Source organism: Astatotilapia calliptera, chromosome 19 (genome assembly GCF_900246225.1).
Source record: "Astatotilapia calliptera chromosome 19, fAstCal1.2, whole genome shotgun sequence".
NCBI classification, from domain to species: Eukaryota; Metazoa; Chordata; class Actinopteri; order Cichliformes; family Cichlidae; genus Astatotilapia; species Astatotilapia calliptera.
In genome coordinates, this window is record NC_039320.1 from 9840995 (window position 1) to 9868912 (window position 27918).

At 38.3% G+C, this 27918-nt stretch overlaps 1 protein-coding gene across 1 annotated transcript; it reads right to left on the minus strand.

The window, feature by feature from the left end:
- Positions 1-2542: 2542 nt before the first annotated feature.
- tpo (thyroid peroxidase) lies at positions 2543-27918 on the minus strand. Its single transcript, XM_026152965.1, has 13 exons — positions 27782-27918; positions 24486-24570; positions 24237-24397; positions 23885-24014; positions 22423-22552; positions 21638-21832; positions 20373-20855; positions 11186-11444; positions 7867-8037; positions 3333-3570; positions 3047-3255; positions 2758-2932; positions 2543-2615 (listed from the first exon to the last, which is right to left on the minus strand). The coding sequence occupies exons 1-13, from the start codon at positions 27867-27869 to the stop codon at positions 2543-2545; spliced, it is 2397 nt and encodes a 798-aa protein (XP_026008750.1). The 5' UTR covers positions 27870-27918.

The following is a 27918-nucleotide window of genomic DNA, read 5'->3' on the forward strand; positions in this document are numbered from 1 at the left end:
TTGTTTACTGTGCACACCCAACTTACCAGAGTAAACTGAAACTCATATGGCATTGTTCGCTTTCTTGACAGTTATGAAAAATGTGACAGGCAATATTTCTTTCAGTTGATCGACAGAGTCTCAAGTACCGACAAACACAATATGAAATTTTGTCCAGGAACTCGTGCATTAAGACGCTCACTATTACTGCTTTGGAGAAGTTCTGTACTTTATTATTATTATTTTATTTTTATCTTGTGTTTTAAATCTCGTCATGTTAATCAATTTAATCATATCAAATCAAATTCACATTGCCTTGATTAGAGTAAAGCTATCTTAAGATTAAATTGAGATGATGTTTATTGTACTTGACCTAAGCCCACCCGTAACCACTTTAGTTAAAGCATTTGCTTAACATGAAAGGCAACACAGCGCAGTGACACAGTATCCTTCTGTACTGATTTCTTACTTTATATTTGTTTGGAAGTTTTTAATATTAGATAAAAGTAACTCAAATAAAAATAAAATGCAGCTTTTAAGTGAAGATGTAATTTATTAAGTGAAAAATGTTTCCAAACGTACCTGGCCATATGTGAAAAAGTAATTGCCCCCTAAACTTATTACCTGGTTCTGCTCATGGATGCCATTTTTGAGTCTCTTTTTTATTTTGTTGTATCAGGAACACTGAACTTGACGTGAGCCTGCAGTTCTTTAGTTTTTCTGGGTTCTTTTGCGACCTGGATAAGTTATCAATGCACTCTTGTAACCCTTTCCAGACTGATAGATGTCAGTGATTTTATTTCTCACCTGTTTTTAAGCTTCTTCAGATCGTGGAATGATATATTGCATTTTGTTCTATTTAAAAGATTTCTTGGTTTACCAGGTCTGGCAGTTGTCAGGTGTAGGTCTGGCAAGTGAAACTTAATGCAGCTTTCTAAAAAACATTGTTGATCACAGTTGATTCGTGATTTAACTAGCTGGTCATTTACTTTTTCACACGGTGCCTGGTAGGTTTGGACAGCCTTTTTTCTCCTAATCAATGAAGTCAACATTTAAATCATTTTGTATTTACTCACTTTGGCATTGTCTGATATAAAAATTTGTTTGATGATCTGAAATATTTAAATGAGACGTATACAAAAGAAAACTAATAAATGAGAAACAGGAAAAGTAATTTTATTTAGCATTAGGGGAGAAACTGTACGCCTAAAACATAGTCTTATAAAAATTAGCAGATGGCAACTGGTTATCTTAACACAAGTACAGGGTTCACAGTATGACATTGAAACAGCCAATCAAATAATGATTGACACAGCCATTGGGATGTTCTCCATTACTTTGTGAAGTCCTGTTTTAAAGGTTCAAGTTTAGCATTATGTCATTTTAGCCACCAGTTTAGTTTGGTTTTGTTTGTAATCTGAAGTCACCTTATTTGAATTAGAGGGCAGAAATGTAGCCCAACATATTGTGAAAAAAATTGTTGGGCTACATTAATGAGCTGCTGACCTCGAATTCACTAAATAGAAAAAGGAGAAGTATAAGTTTAAATCACAAAAACCCTGCGTTTTAGGTTCTGTCACTTATCCTACAGTTTTCCTGTAACTCAGATTTTCCTAATAAGTCTGACTTCATGTAAATGAGAATGTTTTATGCTGTTTACATGCATAATAATAAGTGTGTATATTTTTAAATGGTCTATATTGATATACTTATAAGGGATCAAGCAAAATTCTACTATTATACATCTGTTCACAGGTTGGTTTTATTTGAAAGAGTCATTGGAGCCAGGTTTATTTGATATCAGCTGTTGCCAACTTAAGAGGAAACCAACCTGAAACCATTCATCATTTTTTATGTCAACAATGCATGAATACACTTATAGAACAGCTTAATAAAAATGAGCTAAGCGAGAACAACCTGAATGTTTAAGATTGCTGACATAACAGTGAGAGACCCACCTACATTTTGACACTGACAATCTATCAGTGTAAACCTCCAATCAAATTAATCCTTTTGATCATTGAGGGTTAATGTTGACGCAGTTCTCATAATGGTATCTTATTGCGTATTTTATAGTAAGAACATCTTCTGAGAAACACAAACATTTTCCCAGCATTAAACGAATGTGTTCATAGAAAAAAACATACAAATATTTTAATTGTCTTCCTAGAATTACAAACTGCACAGACAAGATTTCAGAACAGAAAAATGCTTTAATGAGTGCAACGTGCTTGCCAAGTTTTTATTAGTGGTGAGTAATTCTCTTATCGTGTTCCCACAAATACCTGAAAACATGAAGGAAAGTTTTTTTGTTTGTTTCTTTTTTAAAAAACAGACAAAAAACCAAAACAATGACCGGATTTACAAAAAATGAGAAAACATTTTGTTTACTGTAACAGCCTGAAAGAGGCAGTGTTTGCAAGATCATTTTTAAACACCTGTTATTTGTAATTACCTGATTATACTTTTAACATAATAATAAGTGTGTATAGGCTTACAAGCGTATTGAGTCAGTGATCTTTAGCAAATGGCTCAAACTATGAAGAAACCCTGCTAAAACACTTCACTCTCCTTTAGTACCAGCAGATAGCAGTAAAGCACCACTCAGACAGTAGTTCTGCACAAGCATATACACCCTGCAAAATGGGGAATGTCTGTGGTGCTCAACCAAATCCTACAAAGGTGGATCTGCATTATAAAGTATATTTCAATGTGAATCCCTCACATAAAGTACTGCAGGTAAACATCAAGTAGATAGTTCATAAATAGTTTACATACCTGTTACATTGTGGAGGTTGATTACACCATCGATTGCCCATGCAAACTATGACAGCGGCACCCTTTAATGTGAAACCATGGTAACAAGAGTATAGAGCAACCAGTTTTCGAGATGTAGAGGACAAGATATAATCTCCATTGTTGATCTGTTTAGGAAGGCCACACCGTTTTAAGTCTGGAATTGGGTAAATGTTTCTCATTAATATGTGGCAGAAAAAAGGAAACCAATTTAAGGCAATGATTTTTTAAATAATAGGCGAAAGATTTGCCAAAAATTTCACAGGCTGACCTTCGCCCATTTCGTCTTTCCAAGCTTCCAAATTCATTGAGGGTATCTGATCACAGGAGACATAATGAGATGGATACTTCCCCAATCTGAAAGGATCAAGAGGAACTTCTCCTATGTCGCTATTATCACAGATCAGATGGGATAGAGAAAATTTTAAAAGTTCCTCCTTCTGTTGCTGGGTAAACACACCATCAGCTTCCCACCAAAACCTGAAAATGAAAAATACACAAGTTTCACTGAAGCCTTGATTTCATTTGAATGTTCAACCTAGACAAATCTTACGTACCTGTCACCATCACGGAGCACTTTCATCTGCCTTCCAATCAGGCAAGCAAAGAGAGGACCAGTTCTTGAGCCAGGCAAAAGCCTTTCAACAAGTCCTCCTGGATATACATCGATGTTGTCGGGATGTTTGTATATGTCAAGTATTCTCTTAGCAACCCTGGAGTCTCCCGCGGCCAGTGACAAATCATCCAATGTCTTAATGCGCTGCAATCCACAGAATTCCCTCCAATCGTTGTATCCTGAAAAGGAATTTTAGCACAGTGTCATTTAAAAGTGAATATATTCATTTAAATTTGGATGTCTTGTCAAGAGTTCTCTTTATGAAGACTACGTACAGGAAGCTATTAAAGCTTAGCTAGAAACAGGAAGAAATGGGACGCCAGCTGTCCAAATAAAACCCATTCAGCAGAACTGCTAGAGCTCACTGCAGCATCGTTTCTCTGATTTCTCTGACACAAAAATATGAGCTTGACCAAATGAAAACAACCCATTGATTTAAAACTAAAGTCTAAGATGGTCTGTCTTGTTTTTAGTTGTGCACAAAGTTGTCTTTCTTATGTCGTATTTTTTTTATATTTTTTAAAAAAGCTTTTGCTTAAATTAATGCTGTCATTGACTAGAAGTTAAAGACATATAAAGATACAAATAAAAAGAGTGAAAAAGATAGTCTTGATAACCGTTTTACTAAAAGTTCCAGGGAAAAGGCATGGTCCTTGGATATGAGATTTAGCACAGCTGCACTGGAACTGCAAAAAGCTTTTTTCACATTGGTAATAACTATTCCCAAGAGTCTGATGTGTAAAGTCAGTGGAGTTAAACTAGGCAATGCAAGATTTTGGCACCTTTCAGACACAAGGCAATTCAAAATGCTTCAAAAGATTTAAGTACAGTAAAAAAAAGATTAAACTTGCATGGAAAGTCAATAGAATGCATTGCAAAAAAATAGAAAAACGTTGACCTATGAGTGAGCACGAATGCCACAGGCTTTCCTGCTACAGGCATAGGTGCTCTGTGAATCTAAACCAGCACTTTTTACAGCTTTAAATATATTCTCATGCAGCATTATATCACAAAATAAGCATTCAGTTTCTTTTCAAAGGCATGAAATATGAAATAACCAGATAACTTTGAGAACACGTCATATACAGATCAACTGTTGAAAATGTTGAAAAGAATAGCTCAATTTCCATTTTGTCAAACATTACTTGTGAAGCAATTAATACCTTTTAAATTATTTGTTCTCACTTTCATCTTAGTCCCTTTTCAAGTTATCGCAAAGCACTTTTTCCCCTCAAGTACAGACGTTGTATTTTAAGTGAATAACAGATTGTGTTCCAGGAGACTCAGTCTGTGCATATTTTCAGTCATTTTCCCTTTGAGATTTCCTGTCATGTAAAAACGTAACTAAGTTGATGCTAGCTTCCCATTCTATAGCTTTAACATCATTGTTAAATGTTAAAGAAAAGTACTGTGACAAAAATGAATGAAAAGAAAAAAGGGAAGCATGTAGAGTGCAGGTGAGAGAATCAGGTGATATTACTTTCTGATTTCCTGAGTTCGTGTCATCATGGAAGCTGGAAGAAATGCCAGACTGCAGGGCAAGTAAAATCCACCTGATTGATATGATTATTAAACTGCCTATCTGATTTAATTATTTATTAACTCAAGATGCAGGAAGCCAGTGACTGGCAACCTATCCAGGATGCACCCCGCCTCTCTCCCTATGACAGCTATATATGCTATGTAGATTGGTTCATTCATGGATGGGTGGATCCTGGTTAACGTGTGCTTATCACAATCAACCACTGCTGGGCTGCTGTGGACAGTGACTTTAAATTGGAACATCAAATTGCTGTAAAACAATCAGCATAAAAGAAGGCTAAAAACTCATGCGAGTTCTTCCATACAGTATATATGCAGCCCTAACAGATCTCTACAGCTATGCAGATAGTGCTCTCTCACCTGGAAAATGAATCAAAAGATCATTTTTGCTGATTACAGCTCACCCTTTGGTACAGTTCTTCCCCATAAACAAACTGTGCAACCACAGCCTGGATGCCACACTTTTTGCTTTTTTTTTGTTTTTTCTGGCACCCATGTGATTATAATGGATGTGTCCCCTGTTGAGTAGAGGTGACCATTCTTCATATTTAGCAATGGCTGTGGAAATTTGGCATGACATTAAGAATAAAAAAATCAGGAGATCAAATCCAGTCTTTCCACCTTAACCCGACTCACCATACTCTCATTTACTTCCCTTAAGACATGAAGGGATCTGAACAGAACTGCACACAATAACCTAAATCTGACTCTAGCTGCTATGACACTATTGAACTCATCTATCATTCTGCACTAATGCTTCAAACGCACCTGGCTGTATAGGATTCTTTCACAGTGCTACTTTCTATATTGCCGTTTTCTTGTGATATTCTGGGGGGGGGGGGGGTTTCTTTCTTTCTCATGACTCCTCTTGTGAGGGGATTATTTGAATCTGCAAGTTTGCTCACTTAGAGAAATGCTCACAAAGCAACAAGACCATCAAAAAGCTTGTTGGGAAGATGACAACTGTTGGTGGAGTTGTTTGGAAATGGAAGAAATATAAAACAGCCATCGACAGACCTTAATCTGGAACTCCGTGCAAGGTCTTGTTTCATAATTTTGAGGATGGTGGTGGATCAGCCCAAAACTACACAGGAGGAGCTTGTTCATAATCTGAAAGCAGTTGGGACCACCGTCACCACCAAGAACACCACTGATAAGGCACTGCCGACAAGTTCCCCTGGCTAAAGAAGCCATATCTACACGCCCATCTTAAGTTTGTCTGTTTGCCAGTGAACAGAGAAGGCTTGGGGAAAAGTGCTTTGGTCAGATAAATTAAAATTGAGCTCTTTGCAATCAATTCGACCCGTTTGACATAAGAGAGTATGACTCAAAGAGCACCACCCACACAATCAAGCACAAAGTCGGGAACATTATGCTTTGGGGTTGTTTTTCTGCTGCTTCAGTGGACAGGTCCATGTACCATATAATTATCGACAAGAACCTCCTTTACTTTATTAGAACACGATCCTATGGAAGAAGCTGAAGCTTTGAGTTGCCAAACAGAAGCAAAGAAACCTAAAAGTTTTACAGAGTGTCTTTCGAGTTGTGTAAAAAAAAATGGTGGCAAAGTACAACAAAGGGTTCACTGCAGTGCTTGCCAACAAGGGTTTCCCCACAAAGTAGTAGAGTAAGGTATGTTTTGTTTGGGGATTAAATGCTTATTTCATTCAATGACTCTCTCCATTAAAATAGAACTACCATAAAATTAGAGACAGTTCATTTCTTTCTTTTCTAAGTGGGCAAACTTACAAATTCAAATAGTTATTTTCACCAGTGTATATGAATACAAACTTTATCCTCACAGACTGTCAACTTTAAAAAAGATGCACAGCTATTTCATGCATTGAGGTGTGTGTGTTATATTGATTACCAATCTCAGAAAAAAAGGGACTTAACTTTCAAGCTATAGCTGCAGTCTTTTTTTATACATGTCATAATGAACGTGAAGTTTTGTTTTCCACCACCTGCGTTCTGCCTGTCTGCTCTCTTTTTTGAGCTTTTACCAGCTTGGCGTTCCTCCATGGTGCCTTTTTTTCTTTTCAGGGATAACTTTGATCTTTGTGGGAGCAATGGCATTAATACAGTCAAAACTTTAGAACTGAAACAAGATCATTGACAGGAGCAGAAGGCAGAGCTGGCTTGGGCATGAAAGCTTGGGTAAATAATGCACAGGTGTTTCCGGTGATATAGAGCTTTATGATTGCCTTGGTTTTCATTCTCCTGGTGTCAGGAGAGACGGTAAGAAGAGAAAACGCAGAAATGAGGAGAAAGGACAACATCAGTCACTGATCATGTTGTTTGCATGCTTGGTGAGAGATTAAATAAATTTAATTCCCATACTGTGTTATTATTCCTTTAAATGAACACAAATAGCATCCCAGAATCAGTGTGAAATGCTCTGGGATGCTCAGGGGAGTGATGTGTTTGATTTGGATCAGCGTAGATAATGTTTTTGTGCTTATCAGGCTTTATGACTCATCTGTCAGCTTTATAATAACAAATCAAGAAAAGCAGGATTGTTTGCCAGATCACTTCTTTTCTTTTTCTTTTTAAACAAATACCAAAATTCATGTTGTTCTTGTATTGTTAGTTTTAAAATTTCACTTCTATATCTACTTCGTCCTTGTGGGCCTACATAGCTCCAAGCTAAAAAGTAATTTATTACAGCACTGCTCATTCCTTATTGTCCACACTGTAAGGAACCAGGAAGCAACAACAGAGTACTCATATTAATGACCACCCATTAAATATGTCAATGGTTTGTCAATGGTCACTAAGAAACACAGTTTGTTGACAAAGGGAAGGACAAATGATGTGGGGTTTTTTTGTTTGTTTTTTTAAACAGGGTGTGGAGTGGTTACTGTCGCTTTGATTTGACGAGGATAATCTAATGGCATTTGAATGACAGATCTGACTCTCAGCCAAGATCTTACCTGGGAGGCCGTGATCTCGTCCTCTCTGCAGGTTCAGCGCAGCCAGGTCCATCTGCTTCAGTGTATCAAGGACCACTAGCCTCTCTGTTACTTCATCAACCAACAGCATGTCTGCGCTAACAGCTGACGCTGCAGATCCAATTACGCCTCTCAGGACTGGTTCAATCCCCCCTAGAAACAAAAGCCTATTACTTATTTTTCCAGAGTCATTAGTATTAATTATTATTTATAGTTCATGTGTTGTTGTGGGTTGCTGTTAAGACTGTGACTTTGTATTTCTTTTTTGTTGTTTTCTCTATTAAAAAGATAATATATTGCAATGTTATTAAACTGTGAAAACCTCATTGATTTTTTTTGGAATACAGCCCGACTATAATCCAGGGGTTGACCACAATGACAAGAAAAACAACATATGGTTGGAAGGTACTGTTTTCTCTGGACTGGATGCTTTCATTGTTGCTGCTCAGAAATCACTCCCGGGCTTGGATTTGGTACTTCCCAGGGGCCCTCCATTGTCCAAACATTTCTTTTCAGCAAATAGAATGAATGGACTGTTGAGGATGAACATGCTGGTTATCATGACAATACATTTTTATAGTTTTATAAAAGTAATAAACATGGTTTTCAGTTGTAAGGCAACTGAACACAGCAAGGAAGCAGCAAGGTAACAGCTTCAGCCACTGGAGGTCAGCAAAACATCCCAACTGGTGTTAAGATAATATTTGAGGTAGCATAATCCATTTAAATGTGAGACCAGCTGGTGAAGAGCTAAGTAGACCACATTTTATTGTACAATGTCATGGGGTCAGGGCAGTAGAAATAATAGGATCCACAAAGTCAATCTACCCAGATGACATTTCTCAGCAGAAAGGCTGAGAAATGTCATCTCAGTCTTTCTGCTGTGACGCACCCATAGTGAGCATCACAGTGGAGATGCTCACTATGGGTCCCAGTAAGAAAAAGCAACACAAGGTTTTCTGGGTCAGTGAATTGCTGTTAATAGGTTTTTGTGCAGTATGGTTTTAATGTACTATAAATATTATTGTGAATTGGCCATAATATAATATAGTATGAATATTATAATATATAACTATTTGTTTTGTGTTTGTTTTTTATTTCAAAAATGGATGTTGAAGTTTTAAAGTGGATTAAATATCTCTCATTATTTTTATATTACAAAATATCAAATGAGATTCATGAGAACCAATTGCAACGTTCTGACAACCTAAAAGATCGTTTTAACTGCTTCAAAAGACGATGAATGATGACGTATGGAATGGCGATGGCAAGTGGAGGTCGATCGCAGAGCCACTGTGGGGAAAAAATGACACTTTTCACAGTCGCATTCTGTCAGTGCATCAAGCTCCATCCGTGATACACGCTGGATCTCCTCCAGTGTGTCCAAACAGTGACCCATCAACTTGTTTTTCATTTTCAAGAAGTGGACTAAGTTGCAGAGAGCCAAATCCGACGAGTGGTCCAGGTGGTGAGCGAAGATTCTGTTGGTGTGGGCAAAAAAAAAAAAAAACCATCCTGTGTTTTCAGTTAGCTCTGAGCCAGCATGAGATGTCCTTCTGGCAAGCACTGCAGTTCAGATCGTTTCTTCTGAATGCTCTCCCTCAGGACATAACAGTCAAATTTGATACCGGCATTCCCACCCTGGGGGATGAATTTATGGTGCACAGCCTGATGAAGACTAAGGGAAAGAAAGAAAATAAACAAGCATACTCTTGATCTCACTACTCACCTGATGTGCTCAATCTAGGTTTGGAAATTGATCCTTCACACAAAATTTGAGCTAGTTTGAAACAGAACAGAATGTTTGACTTCCAGGATAAAATTGCACACCATATAGCATATGTGGTTGTAACAGTATTTCCAAAAGCATGGTACAGGAATGCTGGAGGCTGTCTGCACATGCCAGAGAACATGATCTTCAATGTGAATTTCAGCCAAGTAAGTGTTCTAATTATTATGGATCTGTTTTTCACACTTTGCACACAGCTATGACCTTAAAATACTTTTCACTGTATGGAAATACAGTGAAAAGTATTTTAAAGTAAAAATGAAAACACCTCAAACTTTTGTAAGCAGACCCAGAAATTCTGATCTTTAGGATATGATAAAAGGTGAGTGTGTCACAGTTGTTCATCGATCCATCCATCCACTTCAGGTTATCCACTTCAACATCACAAGGGAGCTACATGTCGAGCCTATTCCAGCTATCAAGGGGGCAAGAGGTGGGGTGCCAGTCTGTTGCAGCATCAACACAGAGAGTCATGCGCTGACTCATATCTACAACCAATGTAGAATCAGTCGTTAACCTAACCTTATGCATTTGGGGGGGGGGGATACTGGAGAAAGCCAGAGTAGCATGCAGACATGAAGAGAACAGCAGAAAGACTGTGCGTGGCATTTCTGATTTTGTTGAGATGTATCATTTTCATTCCCAGCAGGCAAAAAACTCTAAAAAAACAAGTATACACAGCCTCAACCTGAATAAGCTGACCACTGAAGTATTTAGTGGCTAGAAAACAACATATTTTCTGAAGAATTTGAGAGCTCTAATCCAAGTATGAACACTGAACCCACATTCCCCAGTGGTCATGAATACAGGTGGGAATGAATATAATTGTTGTAGGCTTAGAAAAGAAGCTGGTTGCAACATTTTACTTAATAATTTAGACAAAGCATATTATTCTTTTTCAGATTTAAAGACTTAACATACATACAATTGCTCTCTCATATAACCCATCACAATCATCAGAATGATTTACAGTCTTCTTGCTGTTATTTAATATTGAGGAAAACAGTGAATAAAAGAAATGTGGCAAAACAAAATATATGCAAACGTCGGAAAGCTAAGCTACACGGCTGGACCAAACGTCCAAGTGGAAACTTGACACTACTCACTAATACATGTGTCCTTTTGCTGCTGTTTGGGTTTTCAGTTAGTTTGATCATAATGGTCACAATACCAAAATGTTCTGCTGAAAAATGTATAACCTTAATGTTCTGGTCAAATTAAAGAATAGGTTAAAATATGAAGTGGCAATGAATAAAAAAAAGGTCCCTACAGCCTGTACGATCGATTATTCTTCCTGTGAATGGGTGCACTCTGTATCGCTCATTTTCTGGGTTTTTTATAGAAAACAAAAATTCTGATCCGGCTTGTGTAAATTTTTTTAAACTGCATGTATGCAGCTGATTCTGGAGCTGACCTAAAAAGAGTATTTTTCTTCTTCCTCCTTTCTTTCGGTGTGTTTACTGTGCTTGCAGGATGTGTTATTGGTTTCCATTCTCATACGAGTGCACTGACCTTCTTTGACTATTCTCCATGGACTGAATAAAGTATTGTGCAGTCTCAAGTGGGGGAAGCGCTCATCCTCCTGGAAGCTCTCATTCAGTCTGCAGAGGATTGGGGAGATGGTAGCATGGCCGAACCTGAATGCGGCTGCGGCGAACACGTTGGCGATAGAGGGGTCCACAGATGGATCGTATCCCCTGTAGGGACCAATGTAATGTTTGAAGGACTCTGGGCCAATGATTTTTGGAGCATAGTCTCTTAGGGTTATGATCTGGGAATCAAAAAAGAAAACGGATGGACATCAGAAAAAGGGAAAAAGCGCAAAAGATTTTATGTGTCTATCACCAAATTCTAAAGTCTATACTGAGTTTGAATAGAAGCATACTTTACAAATAAATACAAAATATCCTCTTTGAATACCTGAAATGATATCTGTGAATGTGTATATACATACAGCTAAAGGAATCCCTGTAGGATTACCAGTGAAATGTCTACTTGTATAATAACCCTGGCTGTGATTGCACGCTTGTTTCCTCACGGTTTACTGCAGAGAATTTCATCTGTCCTCATCACTATTTATAAATGCCTCACTTCAGCACCCGAATCTCGACTCATGTCACAAGGGTGCAACCCCACACACACAAAAATGCACGGAAGCCAACACATACATTAGTGAGATATCGTCCATCATTTTTACATCAGTTAGTTATTTATTGCAAAGGAAGCACTGGAACCACACACAGTAAAATAACCAATTTGGATTTTATGCACATTTTTTAGATGAAATGATTAGAGCACAATGGGAAAGATGGAAAAACCAGGTATTCCCCTCAGGGTTTATGTGGCCCACACAACCTTCACCAATACAGAGTTTAGCAGGTCTAAACTCTGTACTGCCTAAACAGAAAAAAACAGGAGGAAAAAAGAAAAGTCAGAGAAAAGTCACAGTGACAACTGACAGAAAATCAGCTCAAATTCATATAAGATTTTTTATGAACTCAGGCCACATCACATCTGGAATTTGGCTCCTGGAAAAACAATTCAAAGAGGTTTTGAGCATGACCGAAAAGTGAGAAAAAAAAACTTTCCTCAGGTTCAAGACAAGAAACTGAAGTATCTACCAAGTACAGGAGCCCAGTGAGTCATATATTACAGGATAGTAACCAAAACCATATATTAGACTATTGTAGTCCACCAATTACAGATCAGACAGGCTGATCAGACATTACATTAAAACTATCAACAAGTGAAGTTAATAAAATTCATCATCATATTAAACTGGAATGTGCTGCTGGTAACACTGATGCAAACCGTTTACTCATTCCATGGTGACTCAGGCAGCCTTCCATTGCAGACACATGCAGATACATCACAAAACTGCAAAATAATTACTTAAAAACAGGAAATATCCCAAGGTTTGAACCCTCAATCCACAGAGGGCCCACTTTACAATTCACAGGTTGCAAAGGACCAACTGTCAAACACCTTAATGGATCTCATTTCCAGGCCTCAGTGGGTCAAAGCTGTTTTAGCAGCGTGAAGGCCACGTATAGAATCTTATGCAGGTGGTTTTCATGTTGTGGCTGATGAGTGTTGGGTTTAGTATTCCATTTAATGAGCTTGTGCTTGTGTTCAACCTTTCACACACTTCATTTTATCTCCTTTACAACATGCCAGGCTTTTTTTTTTTTTGCTTGAAATTTATTCCTCACCTTCTAATTCACCCAGCTGCATTATAAGAAGAAGGCTCCTGGAAATGTAATCCATACTGTACTAGGGGTTAAAAGCCAGGCTATCATGGGATGGCCTTTGATTTTTCTGGCTTGGAGAAAGCCCCAAACCTTAATAAAAGTGCAGTACGGAATTTTAAAAGAGCTCCTTTAATAAAATAACAAGTAAATTCACAGAATTATTTTCTAATTGTTATTGCACGCTGTATGATTTGCAGTTGAATTGCATTTTTCAGATAATGAAGCTCATAAATGTGATGCTGTTCAACAGCTGAGGCTCTTACTTAATGGACTGAAGCACTTTAGGCGAAGCAGGTCTGGCCCTTCAAACTGTATCGTTTTTTTTCTCCTTTCTTTTTAACAATAATTCTCCCGCTATGTCTCTCCCATTTTACAACTAAATAGAACATAATGATATTGCCTCTACACTTCTGGAAAAGCAAAAGCCCTTCACAACTGTGCACTGTGATTGAAGTCAGAATGAAACCAGATGTTGTTAGCTGATCATTTCTTGTTTCCTGCAAATAATAGACTTTCTCTCTGTATTGAAATGGCTTCTGACCTTTCAGTCTGTTTGTTCTGCAAGTCTTGTAGAGTGATGTTTTGAAATGGCTGCCCACAAACAGTCTACTGGAAACAAAGTACAGATAGTTTCACCTGCCTGCTCCCCACTGTTTTCACTCACAGCCTGAGCTGCAGATTTTATGTTACTTTTTTAGTACATGGGAATATTTAATGATACAAAATAATAACACAAACCTTTTGCTGACTCGGGTGTAAAGCTTTTCATTAAGTTGTTTCCATATGGTGACCTATTTAAGTGTTTTCTTCTAATTAGAGTACGTTGTGAGTGTGTGCATTTCTGGCTTTGATTTTTATCTCCATGCTAAAATGTGTAATCTTCAAAGAAATGTTTTCTGTATATACTTTAAACACACCCAGTCTCTGTTAGTGTTGTAGCATACCCGGTGTAGGAGGAGCAATGCAGTACGACAGCCACACGGTCAAACAATGTAAACATTGTTATTTGCTCGATAACATATTTGCTCGCATTCCTGTTGATGTCCAACCAGAAGAAAACAAATCTCCATTTCTATGCCAATCAGTTAAATTAGATTTTTATAATTAGTATTCCAGTACAGTTAGAATGGAGGGGGCAACTGACCAATATTTTTGGATTGATAACTCTGACATAAACAGTGTAGCCACAGAAACATACTACATCTGCAGGTATGCATCAACTGGCATCCGCCTTAAAACACTTCCCAGCCTAATTGCTACCTACAGTACCTTTGGCCTGAAAGTGGGTTTTTCTGTTAGCAATTACTGATGTAGTGCATAATTTAAAGCATTAAAGTTGTGCTTTTACAGTAGCTTGTCAAGAATAATGCAAAATGAAAACAGCATTCTAAAAAACACTCACCCCGTGTGAGCTTGTTTGTCGGGAACAGCTGCAGGAGGATTTTAAAGTGGGGTGGAGGGGGTGGAGGGCTTCGTGAGAGCTGTTGGGATTCAACCATATGGACCGAAAAGCACAACAAGGAGCTGATAGCTGCTGAAAGGACTGCAGTTAGATGCTTTTCCCCCCAGAGGGACACAATTACAGCAAACTTCCACATTACAGGAAGACATTTCAGTCCTGATATTAAAGATCCTTCTCAGTGGCGCTGCTATGTATGCCTCAATTATTATTAAGAATTAGAAGTTAATAGCTGTGGCAGGTAAGTTGTTTAGACAAGTGTTACTGAATGGTTTCTCGAACACTCTTGCATCTCGAGTGACCCTGTTTAGTTCCTATCTGTTTATTTTGGTTGGTTTCTTTCTCACCTGATCAGTGATTGACAACGTTAACGACGCCTACATCAAGTTCCAGTATTTTTATTTTGCGTACAAGAGCTCACGCTTAATGGAAATGAGTCACTGTTAACAAAATTAGTTTCATCTGTGTTTTTTCTCTGTTGGCTCCACAGAAAATGTCTACTGTGGAAAAAAAGCAAACATGTTTGTTTTTTTCTCTAATTAACAACTCATTAGACTGAAAACCTGATTAACCGTCAACATTTTTACCAGAAAAAGGCACAAAAACTACACCAGTTCCTGAAAACTGAGAATGTCTATGAATAGTCAGATTTGCTTAGGAAAGTTTCACAATTAAAAGCTGGTCAAAATTTCTAAATAATAAGGAAAGGTGGGTCTTTATTACATCTTTTACCAAAAGATTCACTGGACTATCCTTCCTATGAAATGAAAGCAGATAATTACTGCTCTAATTCATGAAAACAGTAAACAAAATGAAGTGGTGCAGATCATGTCAATCTTAAATATAAGCATGTTTTCTGTTTCATGCCATAACCTGCTGATATGTTTTCCATTTTCAAAAATATCCTGTTAAACCCAACGTGATGCTGCTGTAATAAAATCTGCTACTTGTCCAGTTGCTGCCTTGCATGAAGAAAGTAGTGGTTAATAAGTTCTCTAAATCCAGAATATACAGCGTACTAACTGATCGAAGTTCATCTATTTCACGGTCCTGAGTCTTATCTCTTGCAGTTCTCTATTTAGTCCTTTGAGAATATTTTCTCCTGGTGATTCTGACTTCAACTTTTCTTCAGTTCCTTATTTGACGACTTTCGTTCCCTTCGTATCCTGTCTGTTCTAGTCTCATCTTTGTGCTCTGTCTTCTGTATAAAGTCTTTCTTGTCACTATGTTCGTTTCACTCACTATCTTTTTTTCCAAGTATGCATTCCTGCATTCTGTTACTTCCTGTTTTATTTTGATAGTCTCCCTTCTGTTATGTTCAGTTTTGCTTCCCTTGTCTCATCAGTTAGATTCAGTTCAGCTGTGTGATTTTCCCCCACACATGTCCACTACCACAGTCACCCTCCTGTGTGTACAACGTCTCAGTCTCCCTTCTCAGAGTGTCAGTTCACCTTCCCTCTGCACTTCTGATGTCCCTTCAGATCAGCTGAGGTAGGTGATTGATCTAAATAATTTTACATTGTTTGTAGAAATCTTAAACAAGGAAAGGAGAATGGAGTTGCATTAGATCATGAAAAATAAGCATATTGTTTTTAGTTTATTATTTCTGGCATATGTTGCATTTTTTAGTCCAATCTCTGGAATGAAGTGATATTTGAGGACAACAGGTAAAACTGTTGCTGTAAGGAAAAATGCATATGTTGTAGTCCATCTTCTGAACGTTTCATACATGCATTATACAGTCGAGTGTAAAAGCAGCCCGATCCCCTGAAGTCTGTATGAATTTTCCTTTACATGTTTCCTTTCACTTTAAATAATTATTCGATCACAACTTAGCGACTCCTAATCCGGGACTAGATGGTGGATGATGATATTTACTAGAGCTGGGAGATACTGTAATGGTGACTCATTTGGACAATGATTAATTCATAATGATCTCATCCTACCTTTCTTCACAAGTACGCTCTCTGATTCAAACACTGAGAACATTAATCAAACATTAAGTCATCACTGGTTGCTCCAACATCAGTTTACATCAAGTAGTAAACCATCATACCAGGTATTTACTCAGTCGCCCTTAATTACTTCAAAGTTACTCCATCAGTATCAAGCTGTTGCTGTCAAGCCTCATACTTTCCAAATGCTTGTGGGATTACATTTTCTACATCTGAAAAAACAGATCTCCTAGTCTGCAGGCCTTGCTAAAAACAGTCAACAAATCTGTCATGTATTAAAAAGTGCTTGTAGTTTAGTTTTGAATTCTCTTACTCCCCCCCCCCCCCCCCCCCCCCTTCTGTACTACTTTAATTCTTTTTTTTCCTCCCCCTTTTGTTAAAATAGATAACGTTACATTCTGCTGGTTTGCAGGCTGGTCAGACTAGATAGTCCCTCACTTTTCACTCTGCTTCCAATACAGGGATTTTCCAAGCTGCTCATAGCTTCAGTATGTAAATCCTTTACCTGCCTTTTATGCTTCACCCTCCCAAATTATTTAAAGAACCCTTCCACCTTAGGCCATCTCTTTTTAATATTGTAAATCTCTTTCCCCTAGCATTGTCCCTGAGTCACCTGAAAATACTAGTTTCTAATCCACTGCTGTTGTCAAATGTCAGCACACAAAATCTGACTTATTTTCCCCTTGCTAATAAAATGTTTGGGGAAACTTTAAGATAGCGCCAGGGTCACCGCTCCCCTTCGGTATAAGCAAGAAATCCTTTGCATTCAATCATAAAACATTTTCTTCGTTACTTTTCATGAAGAATGTACACACGCTTCCTTCATCATTAATCGCCCTCTGCCTGAAGCTGAAAGGAATAGTCCAATCAGTCATTGTAGTGCACAACGTGCCTGCACCCAACACCACTGAGATGGTAACAGTTTCTGCTAAGCTCTGAAGCCTGGCCTGCCACAAAATGTGTGATCTCATCTTTAGCAGTAGTAAAAAGCGTATCTATTGGATAATAAAGACACGTAAAAATAAATAAAATGAGAGAGCCATCATAGCTGTGATGCCATCTGTTACTTCATTATCAAGAACCTACAAAGAAAGAACAGACTCGTGTTTTGTTTGGAGCAAAACTGAGGAAATGTAGCTGCTTGCATTTACTGGCTGTTTCTGTGGACTGGAGGGACACAGTGCTACAAATACACTGACCAGTTCAGTGGATACGTCAGTTTCCAATTTGAAATCAGGCAGATAATTAACAGTAATTATTTGGGGACATGTTTCTGCACAAATTAATGGTAGCTAGGTTTCTTAGCTGTTTGGTGCTGGGCAAGATTCTTAGAGGAAGCTTTAAAACAACTGCTGGGTAAAGGTGTTGACTGGAAAAAAAATAAGGTGATTCACATGATAATTTTCTGTTGTTCTGTCTCTAGCGACTACAAGCAGAGACTTGCAAATATGTATAATATTAATGTGAACAGTGTTTAAGATAAAATGGTTCCCTGCAGCCAATTTATACCAATTTATGGGCTTAGGAGTTGCAGTTTTCAGATATGAAAACTGCAGCATCACCAGCAATGACAGCAAAGCAGGGAATTCCATGGCTGGTTGATCCTCACAGTCATCAGACTTAAAACAGCAGCTGTCAGGGTCGGACAACTTCTGAATTCATTAAATCAGCAGAGCTTTCCCCATAGAGAAGGCTTTTCACTGTTTATCTTCATAATGTCTCGCTCAGCTCGCAGAGGGAACTGTCATTCTTATACATGGTGCTAAAACATTCATCTTGAAAACAATGCAGGACTGCTTTCTTTTATCTGATCAGTGAAAAAGAGAAAATCCTCTAAGTGATGTTGAAAATCTAGTTTGTGCTTTTGTTACTTCTTCAGTAAGGTCTTGAATAATTAGACCAGGGGTCCCCAATCCCAGTCCAGGAGGGCCGGTGTCCCTGCAGGTTTTAGATGTCCTTGATCCATCACAGCTGATTTAAATGGATAAATTACCTTCTCAACATGTCTTGCAGTTCTCCAGAGGCCTGGTAATGAACTAATCATGTGATTCAGGTGTGTTGACCCAGGGTGAGATCTAAAACCTGCAGGGACACCGGCCCTCGTGGACTGGGATTGGGGACCCCTGAATTAGACTGTGGTTCACTAAATGCAGACTGGGAGGCAGAGCCTTCAGCTTTCAGACCTCTCTCCTGTGGAACCAGCTCCCAGTTTGGTTTCAGGAGACACACACCCTCTCTATTTTTAAGGTTTTGTTTTTGATGAAGCATATAGTTGAGGCTGTATCAGGCGACCCTGAACCATCCTTTAGTCTCACTGCTACAGACCCATACTGCTATTGTACCTACAGTGTCACTTTTTAATGTCAGATGAAATGACATGATAAAGTGAAAAACACAGTAAATGGAGACAATGTTGTCTAAGACACTTTTTCTGCCTCAGCTTTAGGGATACAAGATTTTTATTTTTAAAAAGTGTATAGGATATAAGTTTCTATACTTGTAGATTGTCACAAGAGCGTACATGTTGTGTGTTGTTTTATTGTATGCCTGCAATTTCTGTGCATCACAGAAATACCAGAGTTTGTTTTCCATGTGCACAGCAGCTTCAGACACAATACAGTCAATGCTGTTATAACCTCGAGTAACTTCAAATGAAAAGAATCGCTTCTTTTCTTTTATACATCTCATTCATATCAGCTCTCCCACGTAATTGTGACACACTCGCATCTGCAGACTCTGAAATCACTGTGCTCATAAATGCTAGATTAGTTTGTTCCCCCTCAGGCATCATTTGTGTTACTCGGCAGAAGCTTTATAGCTGCGAATCACAGTAGCTTTTATTTTCATCATATTCTGCGTCTAGTGTCGTAGCTACGCTTATTTAACAGCGCTGGTGATAGAGGATGGTATGTCCAGATTTTAAAGTCTAAAACGCCCCACTACGTGTGAATCCATTAAAACTTTAGTGGTCTTGCCTTCACATAGATTGGAGCACAACCTGCATTTCGTTTCATTTCTAAACCATCCCTCTCAAATTTGATCTAGTACCCTTTTGAAGCTTTTTCAAAGGTTAGCGTGCCTGTGAATGCAAACGGTGCTTCTTCTGTGGTAATACTAGGCAGTTAATGTTAAACATTAAATAGCAGAAATTGAATTATGTTTGTTTTCCTTGAGCGGCCAAGCATGCAAAACTGAAAGTAGCTTTAGGGTGGGTGTTTGTTCTTATCCTCCTGCTGTTTGTTCTTATCCTCCTGCTGCTAAACTAATTTCCCCTTGTGGGACAATAAAAAAATTGAATTGAATTGAAATTGAATTGGACAGGGGTTTGACAAATTTTAGATTTAGTTTTAAATGACTAAAATCACTATTAGCCTACTTGAGATGTTTATAATAAAAACAAAATTGGCAATATAAAAAGTCACACAGGCCTGGAGACGGTTGGCAACCACTGGTCAACTAGGAAAAATGTATTTCTTGACCGGTTGGCGAGTGGCTGCTGGAAACTGCTGACTATCAACCTCATGTGAAGGCAGGTGAATCTGGTCACAGAGAAGGTGCTGTGACACAAACTTTCCTGTGACTGCTTTGGTTACTTGCACAGTACTGCAGTTTGCATGGGAGATGCTGACTCATCGCAAGTACTTGCAAAGTAGCCTTGAGAGTGCGAAAACTTGAAAGAGAAAAAGTGTGATGCAACCTGGAAATACAGAGTTTACAGTGCTGAAAGCTTTTTTGCCTTTCTGCTGCAGATTGCTGCTACATTTCAAAATGTGCAACTTTTATTCTGAAATGACAGATTGCAGACTTTGCATAAATGAATCTGAGCAGAATCCAAAATATTAGCCTAATGAATTCATCAAATTAATCAGTCTAATTACCTTTGTGTGCCTACTTGAGTGCTAGTAAATTAACATTTTGGATACTTTCTTTTAAATTCAGTAGTTTTTTCCATGAATCACATGAAATGTCAACTGAAACTGAATTTTTTGTGTCACTTTTTACATCTGATTCAGTTGGGTTTGGTTGTCACTTACCTGGTGCAGTGCACCTATGATCTTACGAGTCTCTTGGTATATCATCTCTGGGCTCCAGTGACCGTTGATGTGTTTCAGTGCCTCTGCAATTCGATTGTGTTCTCTGAGCCACAGCGTGTGCAAAGAAGTCAGAGGCAGACCTTCGCTGACCCGGTTGTCTCCTGCACTGAAGCATTCAACTCTTTCCCCTTGCAGATCTTGGTGGCAGGCTGATGGCAGCTTGGTTACAAATGGGAGATAAGGCCTTCCTTTTGGATCTTTGAATCGGGCATTGACAGCAAGTTTTCCATTACGGCCAGGAAGGTCACGAAGGAAGCTCTCCAGCTTTTGATTGTGGCCGTAGACAGCAGAAGCATCAATGAATGAAGTCATGGCATTGAGCTGTTGTCGCTGCAGGGCTTGTCTTATACCAGACTGAAAATTGACAAAGCAGTCTGATGTGGAGCGAAAAAATGGCATACAGCCTTGTAGACCATCATTCATCTGCAGAGAGGATAGAATCATTTACTGATCATTTAGTGCTTCCGGTAAACTTTAAACTACTGCTGATCTACCACATGTATTTGTTGTCGTCTTTGTCATGGAATTTTGAAGGCCCAATTCACATTTGGAAAAGTAAACGTATGTAATATAAAGCAATGCCTTATCCCAGAGTGAAAGGTGTCATTTTGTCAGATGTCACCTGCAAAGTAGGATGGCATTAAAAAGGACTGACTGGGCTCCTGCTAATAACTAAAGGCAGTTGGAGAAGTTTATAACTCTGGGCAGGTGACCGCTTGTCATCTAGCTAGCTGTAACATCTATGCATGGTGTGAGATTTTTCTCATGCACTCGGTCTCCAGATTACCATGGCTTCCATTTTTTCCATAGTTTAAAGCTAGCTGTCATACAAGTACAGAGGGTCCTATAGTACAAACAGGCCTGGTGACAAAAACATTAACATCATGCTCTTGAACTTTTCAAACAAGGATGCACAGCTCTGTCCATCACCACCACCAGGGAGTTCATAGCAACAGAGATTTTAAAGTTTGTTTGTGGGTTTTAATGTAAATGGGTTTTTTTGGGAAGTACTACAATGAACCTATTACTGTGTTATTTTATGTATTTAAATATGTGATTATCTCAGGATCAAACTGGGTGAGCTTCACTGGGCTGCTATTGTGCAAAAGTCCAGGAAAAAAGGGATTTTTTTTATTTTTTTTTTATTTTTTACACAAACAAGTGCAAGCAACAAAAATAAAGAAAATGATGGATTCTCTGTTTACCTTAATGGGAAAGCACGGATGCACATTTTCACACGTTTTTAAACAGTCCACATCTGACCCATCGGTGCTGGTGCTTTGAGGCGTCAGGGTTATGTCATGGGATATATACTGGCCCCAGTCCGCCAGCAGCTGAGAGTAGGAATCATCTTTCCATTTAGAAGCACTCGTCATTATTTCCCTGCTGACTGTCCGGGCCTGTAGACAAAGCAGGATTTGTATTTTGTAGTGCTCAAGTAATGCAACACATGAAGTATCAAGATGTTGTTCACTCACTGTGAGTCAATAAGAAATGGAATATTAGGACTCTGATTTATTATCTGAAACACTGTAGTAAATTTCAGCAGTCAGATATGGTGGTAAACTGTTGGCTGGATACAAGTGATGCATATTTGATGAGTTCTCCAACTAAAGGCCCTCACTCTGTGTAATGAATGCATAAATTAGGACTAAAATTGAATTGAAGTGTGAGCAAAACGGTTTCATCTGCTTTTTTGGAAGAAATTATGTTTATCCACATGATAAGAAACCAACTGTTTTTAGGTTATGGATGTAGTGTATACGCTAGATGCAATATATAAATGCGGTTCTAATCTATGTCATCTCACACTCTCCTGTGCTCTTCCTAAATTGCTGTGGACGTTATCTGCTGTGAAACAGGTGAGGAAAAATAAATGAAATGCTACATTAACTCAGGGTTTTGCAGGGCGAGCCGGCTTCATTTCTACATTTCTGTAATTTATCCACCAAGACTTTTGTGTCTGTTGGACCGGTATTTTGTAGATTACCGGGGGAAGTTGGAATCCATTATGGAGCCGTTCTGGGTTCCAGCCTTTTGGTTCGCTCTCCCCGTCTTCGTATTCAGCTGGTAGCCATCTGACCAAGGCAGTGTTGGCTGCTCCCCAGCGAGGATTTTGCCTGACAAAGAGAAACATGAAGTGTGTCCAAAAATACTGCCATGCAAAACTGTATAACCCCTTACTGAAAGCATCATCCAGTTTACTGGATTATTAAGGTTTAAAATGGTGCATTCAGTACATTCATATAAATTAAATGTACAGAAATGACAGTATCTGTTTTGACGGTTAGTTTGTGGTTATGATCCTGTGAGAAACATCATCGTTGCTGCACATTGACTTAGGATCATTGCAACAGCATCATTTTTATGCTCTTAAATGACTGTTTAAAACCAAAAAGGATTGCAAGAACCTGTCATGTATTTATTTTTTTGTTGCCTTTTGCCTCCTCGTCAACAGCTGGCACACACACACACACAAGATAACAAGATAACTTATCAGCTGGCGGCTGACAAACATTTCATAGTTCCAGCTTCTTGATTTGAGAATTTTCTACTTTCCTTTTAATTAGACATCACAAGCGAGGGAAGAAACCAAATGATAATAAATGCTCATAGGCAAAACATGCCCTCCTTTATCACCATAATTTACAAACTTAACATTATGACAACATTAAGGCTGAAAACTAGCATTTGACACCAATCTCTTTAGGAAAGTAAAGTAACAAGGAGTCACCCCCCCCCCCCCCCCTTTTTTTTTTGGCCATTATAAAAAAATATATATATATTTTTTATTTTTTTAAATAACCCCTGTGCAAGGGTTCTAAAGGGTGAGTTTACCCACAGAGGGCAAGACTGCCTTGCACCAGGCAGAAAATATACTCTTTAAAGCTGTAAAGTGGGGTCTTTAAAATGGGCAAACTATAGGCTTTCACATGCTTTTGAAGTCGGACTCAAGTGGGCAGTGGAGGAGTGGAAGTTTTTGAAGGGGCTTAGCTTAGGAAGCAGGTTCACCTGTTCCCCTGCGAGGAAGAGATCGTGGCTCGTGTTGCATTTCAGTAATTAAAAATAATGAGAAATTATGAATATACAAATTATTGATGAATCAACATTTGAAACTTGACAGGTACTTGAATATTCAAGAATGTTGACTAGTTCAGGAAGTTTTTATTTTTAATTGTTTGAGAAATGCTTTACTAAAAACAGCATGCAGTGAAGTGAACATAACTAAATATATTTCATTAAGTTTAAGATGATGCTGATGATTATTAATACATTTATTTGCTACCTGTATGCATCGAAACTATCAAAACAGATAATGGCTTTTCTAATCCTGACATACTGTAGTTTTGCCTGGAGGCCTAATTATGTGCTTGCTAAGACAAAATTTACATTGGATATGAAATGAAGTTTTCATTTAGGGGAAACGGTTGTTCAGATGTCATTTTAACTACCTGTTGTTGCAGAGTCCTGATATCAGTCGATACTTGTAGAGATGGGTGTACCGACAGGTGGCTGGACTTGTAGGAGGACATTTTGACAGCTCTGCAATCAGCTTCAAATGTTTCCATGACAACAGTTGTTCTTGAGCTAGAGTAACAAAGCAGGCAGAGTTGGACTGATTGATATGAAACTTTTAAATCTGAGCAAACATTATTGAAATTCTGTTGCTGATCATGTGTGGCCGGTTAAACTGTTTTACAATGACAGAACTAGTAAAGGTGGTCTGACTAAAAATGTAATGAAAACTTTTCTAAATGTTCCATCCAAGGTGAAACCGAGTTTCCTAAAAGAAAGTAATTCTACCGGGTGTTGTGAGCTCCTGATTATATCTCTGTTTCACTTTCTTCTTTAGGACACGAAGAGTCTTTTGGAAAACCTCTGCAGCCCTAGAAATGTGCTTCGTCTCAGGATCGGCTTGCCGAAAAAATTTAAGCATGTGTTGGGAAGCTGAGGGTTTGGTCCACCTAGCGAGAAAAACAGATAAAAGGGCAGTTAGAGTTCCTTTGATCCTTTTCTGCACAGATTATTTGAGGTAAAACTGAGGCGTATTACCGTTGCCTGACGTCGAGTAAGTCTTCATCTACATCATAAAGGCTTTCTTGATGTGATGAAATAAGTAATTCTTTGATGGATGAAGCTGGAAAATGTATTTTTTGATCAGCATGAGACATTTTAAAAATATCATTTCATCTATCATGTTCTTTTTCTGTAATGATGATATTAAATATACATGGATCAAAGTAACTTGTTTCTGAGATGCTACAAAGTAGTTCACACTGGGAGTAGTTGAACACCAAAACATGACTAAGGAGATATACTGTTTGAACTAAAACTAGAAAAAGGAATAACAAAAACAATAATTAAATTGACAATTCACATGTGACGTTTCATTTTCAGTTTATCAGTGAAACTGTTCAAGCATCATGTATTTATGTGAGCAGACTAAAGACACGGAGATCTCTGGGAGAGATCTGGGGCATTAAAACACGATGACGTTAATGCTGCGTAAGCACCGAGCAACACTTGTCCTTTTCCACTGCACAAAGTTCAAGTGGCTCAGTGACGAATGCATGACCGGGGCGTTCCTGCACAGCGGTCAGGATTAAAGAAAAAATGGAAGGGGAATGGTCAAAGGGGTTTCAAGGATGGGGAATGTAAAGTACAAGTGAAAATCTGTAGTTTCTTATTACAGTGCAAAACCGATAGTAATCTGAGTAACAACCACAAGTAAAAAGTAACTAAACTGTTTGACTCACTAACAACATATGAAGGTAGTTAAGCTACAGCCAGTCTTCAAAATATAGTTAAACAACAACAACAACAATCTTTATTTAAAGAGCACATTTAAAAACCAGCGTTATACCAAAGTGCTTAACATAAGAGACAGAGAAGTAACACGAGTATTATAAGGCCTTAGCAAAGTATCAAATATACTCACAGGTCAATGCCACTAATACACAGGGGTAATATAAAATGCATATTAGAATAAAAACATAATAAAAGCACAAGCCACAAAGTACAGCAGATTGTTTTGTTCACTTCTGCCACACTGCTTTGTACTAATGTACAGTACTTTTTAAATATTATGTGGTATTTGAGTCTGTACTTTACTTTAATATTTCAAAATTTTAATATTGATAACTTGAGAACTATCCACATGTGTTTTTAAAAAGGTTGATCTTTCTAGTTGTTACAAGTGAATTTTCACTGCTTTTCACATACTTAACTTACTTAACTAACTTACTTTAAAATAAATAGATGCCATTTTGGAACATTAAATTAAGTAATTTGTCTGGTATTTGGTGGTTTGCGTGGGTTCTCCCCCAGTACTCTCCTCCCACAGCCCAAAGACAGTTAGTGGGGATAGGTTAATTGGAAACACTAAATTGCCCATAGGTGGGAATGTGAGTGTTAGCCCTGCGACAGACTGGCGACCTGTCCAGGGTGTACCCTGCCTCTCGCCCTAAGACAGCTGGGATAGGCTCCAGCGCCCCTTAAAAGGACAAACAGAAGCTGGATGGATGGATATTAAATCAAGTAATTTGTCCAGTATTTGCAGTTTTTATTAGCATTCAAAATGTTGGTATTAACAAAATATTAAAATACACATTAAATCATTTGATTTTAAATGATTAAAATAAGGCAACAAAAGGTGAAAGTGTTCACTTGAACTTTACTGTGAACAAACATTGTTTGTTTTAATGTAATAATGGATTGCATTTATATAGTGCTTTTCTAGGCACCCAAAGCGCTTTACAATACCACTATTCATTCACTCTCACATTCACACACTGGTGGAGGCAGCTACAGTTGTAGCCACAGCTGCCCTGGGGCAGACTGACAGAAGCGAGGCTGCCATATCGCGCCATCGGCCCCTCTGGCCAACACCAGTAGGCAAGTAGGGTAAAGTGTCTTGCCCAAGGACACAACGACCAGGACAGAGAGCCCAGGGATCGAACCGGCGACCTTCCGGTTACAGATGCGATTCCCAACCCCCTGAGCCACGGTCGCCCACAATGTAAATGACTCTGTGCAGAATCCTAAATATTTCTGTATCCAGTCAACTTATTTAAGCAGTGCATGAAAAAAATTGAAGAAAAAAATACAATAAAATAATTTTCTCTTAAGAAAAATGTGTTGGATACAGTAGATCTGGTTAAATCAAAACTTTAGTAACGTGCCATGCACTGTGATATTGCTTGAATAGAAACTTCTAAGAGGACAGTGCATGGCACATTACTAAAGTTTTGATTTAACCAGATCAACTGTATCCAACACATCCAGCTCTTTTCTCTGAGGGAGAAAAGCAACTTCAGCACCAACAAAGAATTTGCTACATGAAGACAAAGTTCTGGTGAAAGAAAGCTGATAGTGACCCCAAGGGAGGAGTAATCTTTAAATGATTTCTCAGAAGTAAAAACAAGATGAAACTCTTGGGATGATGTGTGAACGCTCCCTCTCAAGGATCTCTGGGTTAGCCTTGTGATGGTGTCAATCCTCTCGTCCATTGAGCGAATGAATTAGATAAGAGGTTACAAAGACGTATGGATGGAGGTTTTTAATGAGATGACTGGGGAAATAATAGAAACGTGGACTGAACCAGCTCCATGCTGGCCAAGTAGCATCCCATCCTTGAGAGCTATGTTTTGATGTTGTTGCATAGTCACTGACCTTAGAATTCATTTAAGGGCACTTAAAAGACCAAAGAACCTATTTCTGAGTAACTTGTGTTATTCCAAAGAGTCCATGTAGCTCAAGTCATGGTCAGGCTTAGCGGTGCCTTTTGGGGCACAATGACCTGACAATTTAGCACCATTTACTTTGCATCCACTGAAGCCCTCAAGGACTATTTATCCACCCAGTGATAGTGTTCACTGTGTTCTTATCTGAAGAACTATACTTCAGTACCAAGTAACAATATGTCCTGATACTGATATCATTTAACCCTCATTCTCAGTAATAACTAGTGACACTGCCTAAAATATCTCTGCACAGGCTGGTTCATAATAAATGTATTGCACCAGTGAGCAGTATGAATTATATTCTGAAATCTATTTTCTGGGTGAGAAGAAGCTGGTTTCATATACCCCAAATCCTGAAATTATCCTGAAATCATACTTGGTTGATTATAGGTTTCACTCTAATTGTAAGGCTGAAGAAGTTGAAAGCTGCATAAAATGTGCTTTCTTATTCCATTACGTACATTATAGCCGTGCCCAAAAAGAACATCAGTCGTTTCAGTTCTTCCAGTTCAATTCATGAATTTTATCTAATATTTATAAATGATCCAATATTTTTCATGACAGTTTCAGCAAATACATAAAATGCACAAATAAAAATATACTTACCGGTCAGTGTTTTGACATCATCTGCTGTAAAACTTGGAAGAGAAATGCAGGAAATCATTACAAGACAAAGGCAATGAAAGTATGCCATTCTTACTGTCACCAACAATCCAAGATCTGAGAGCTGTGTTTGTGGTGCA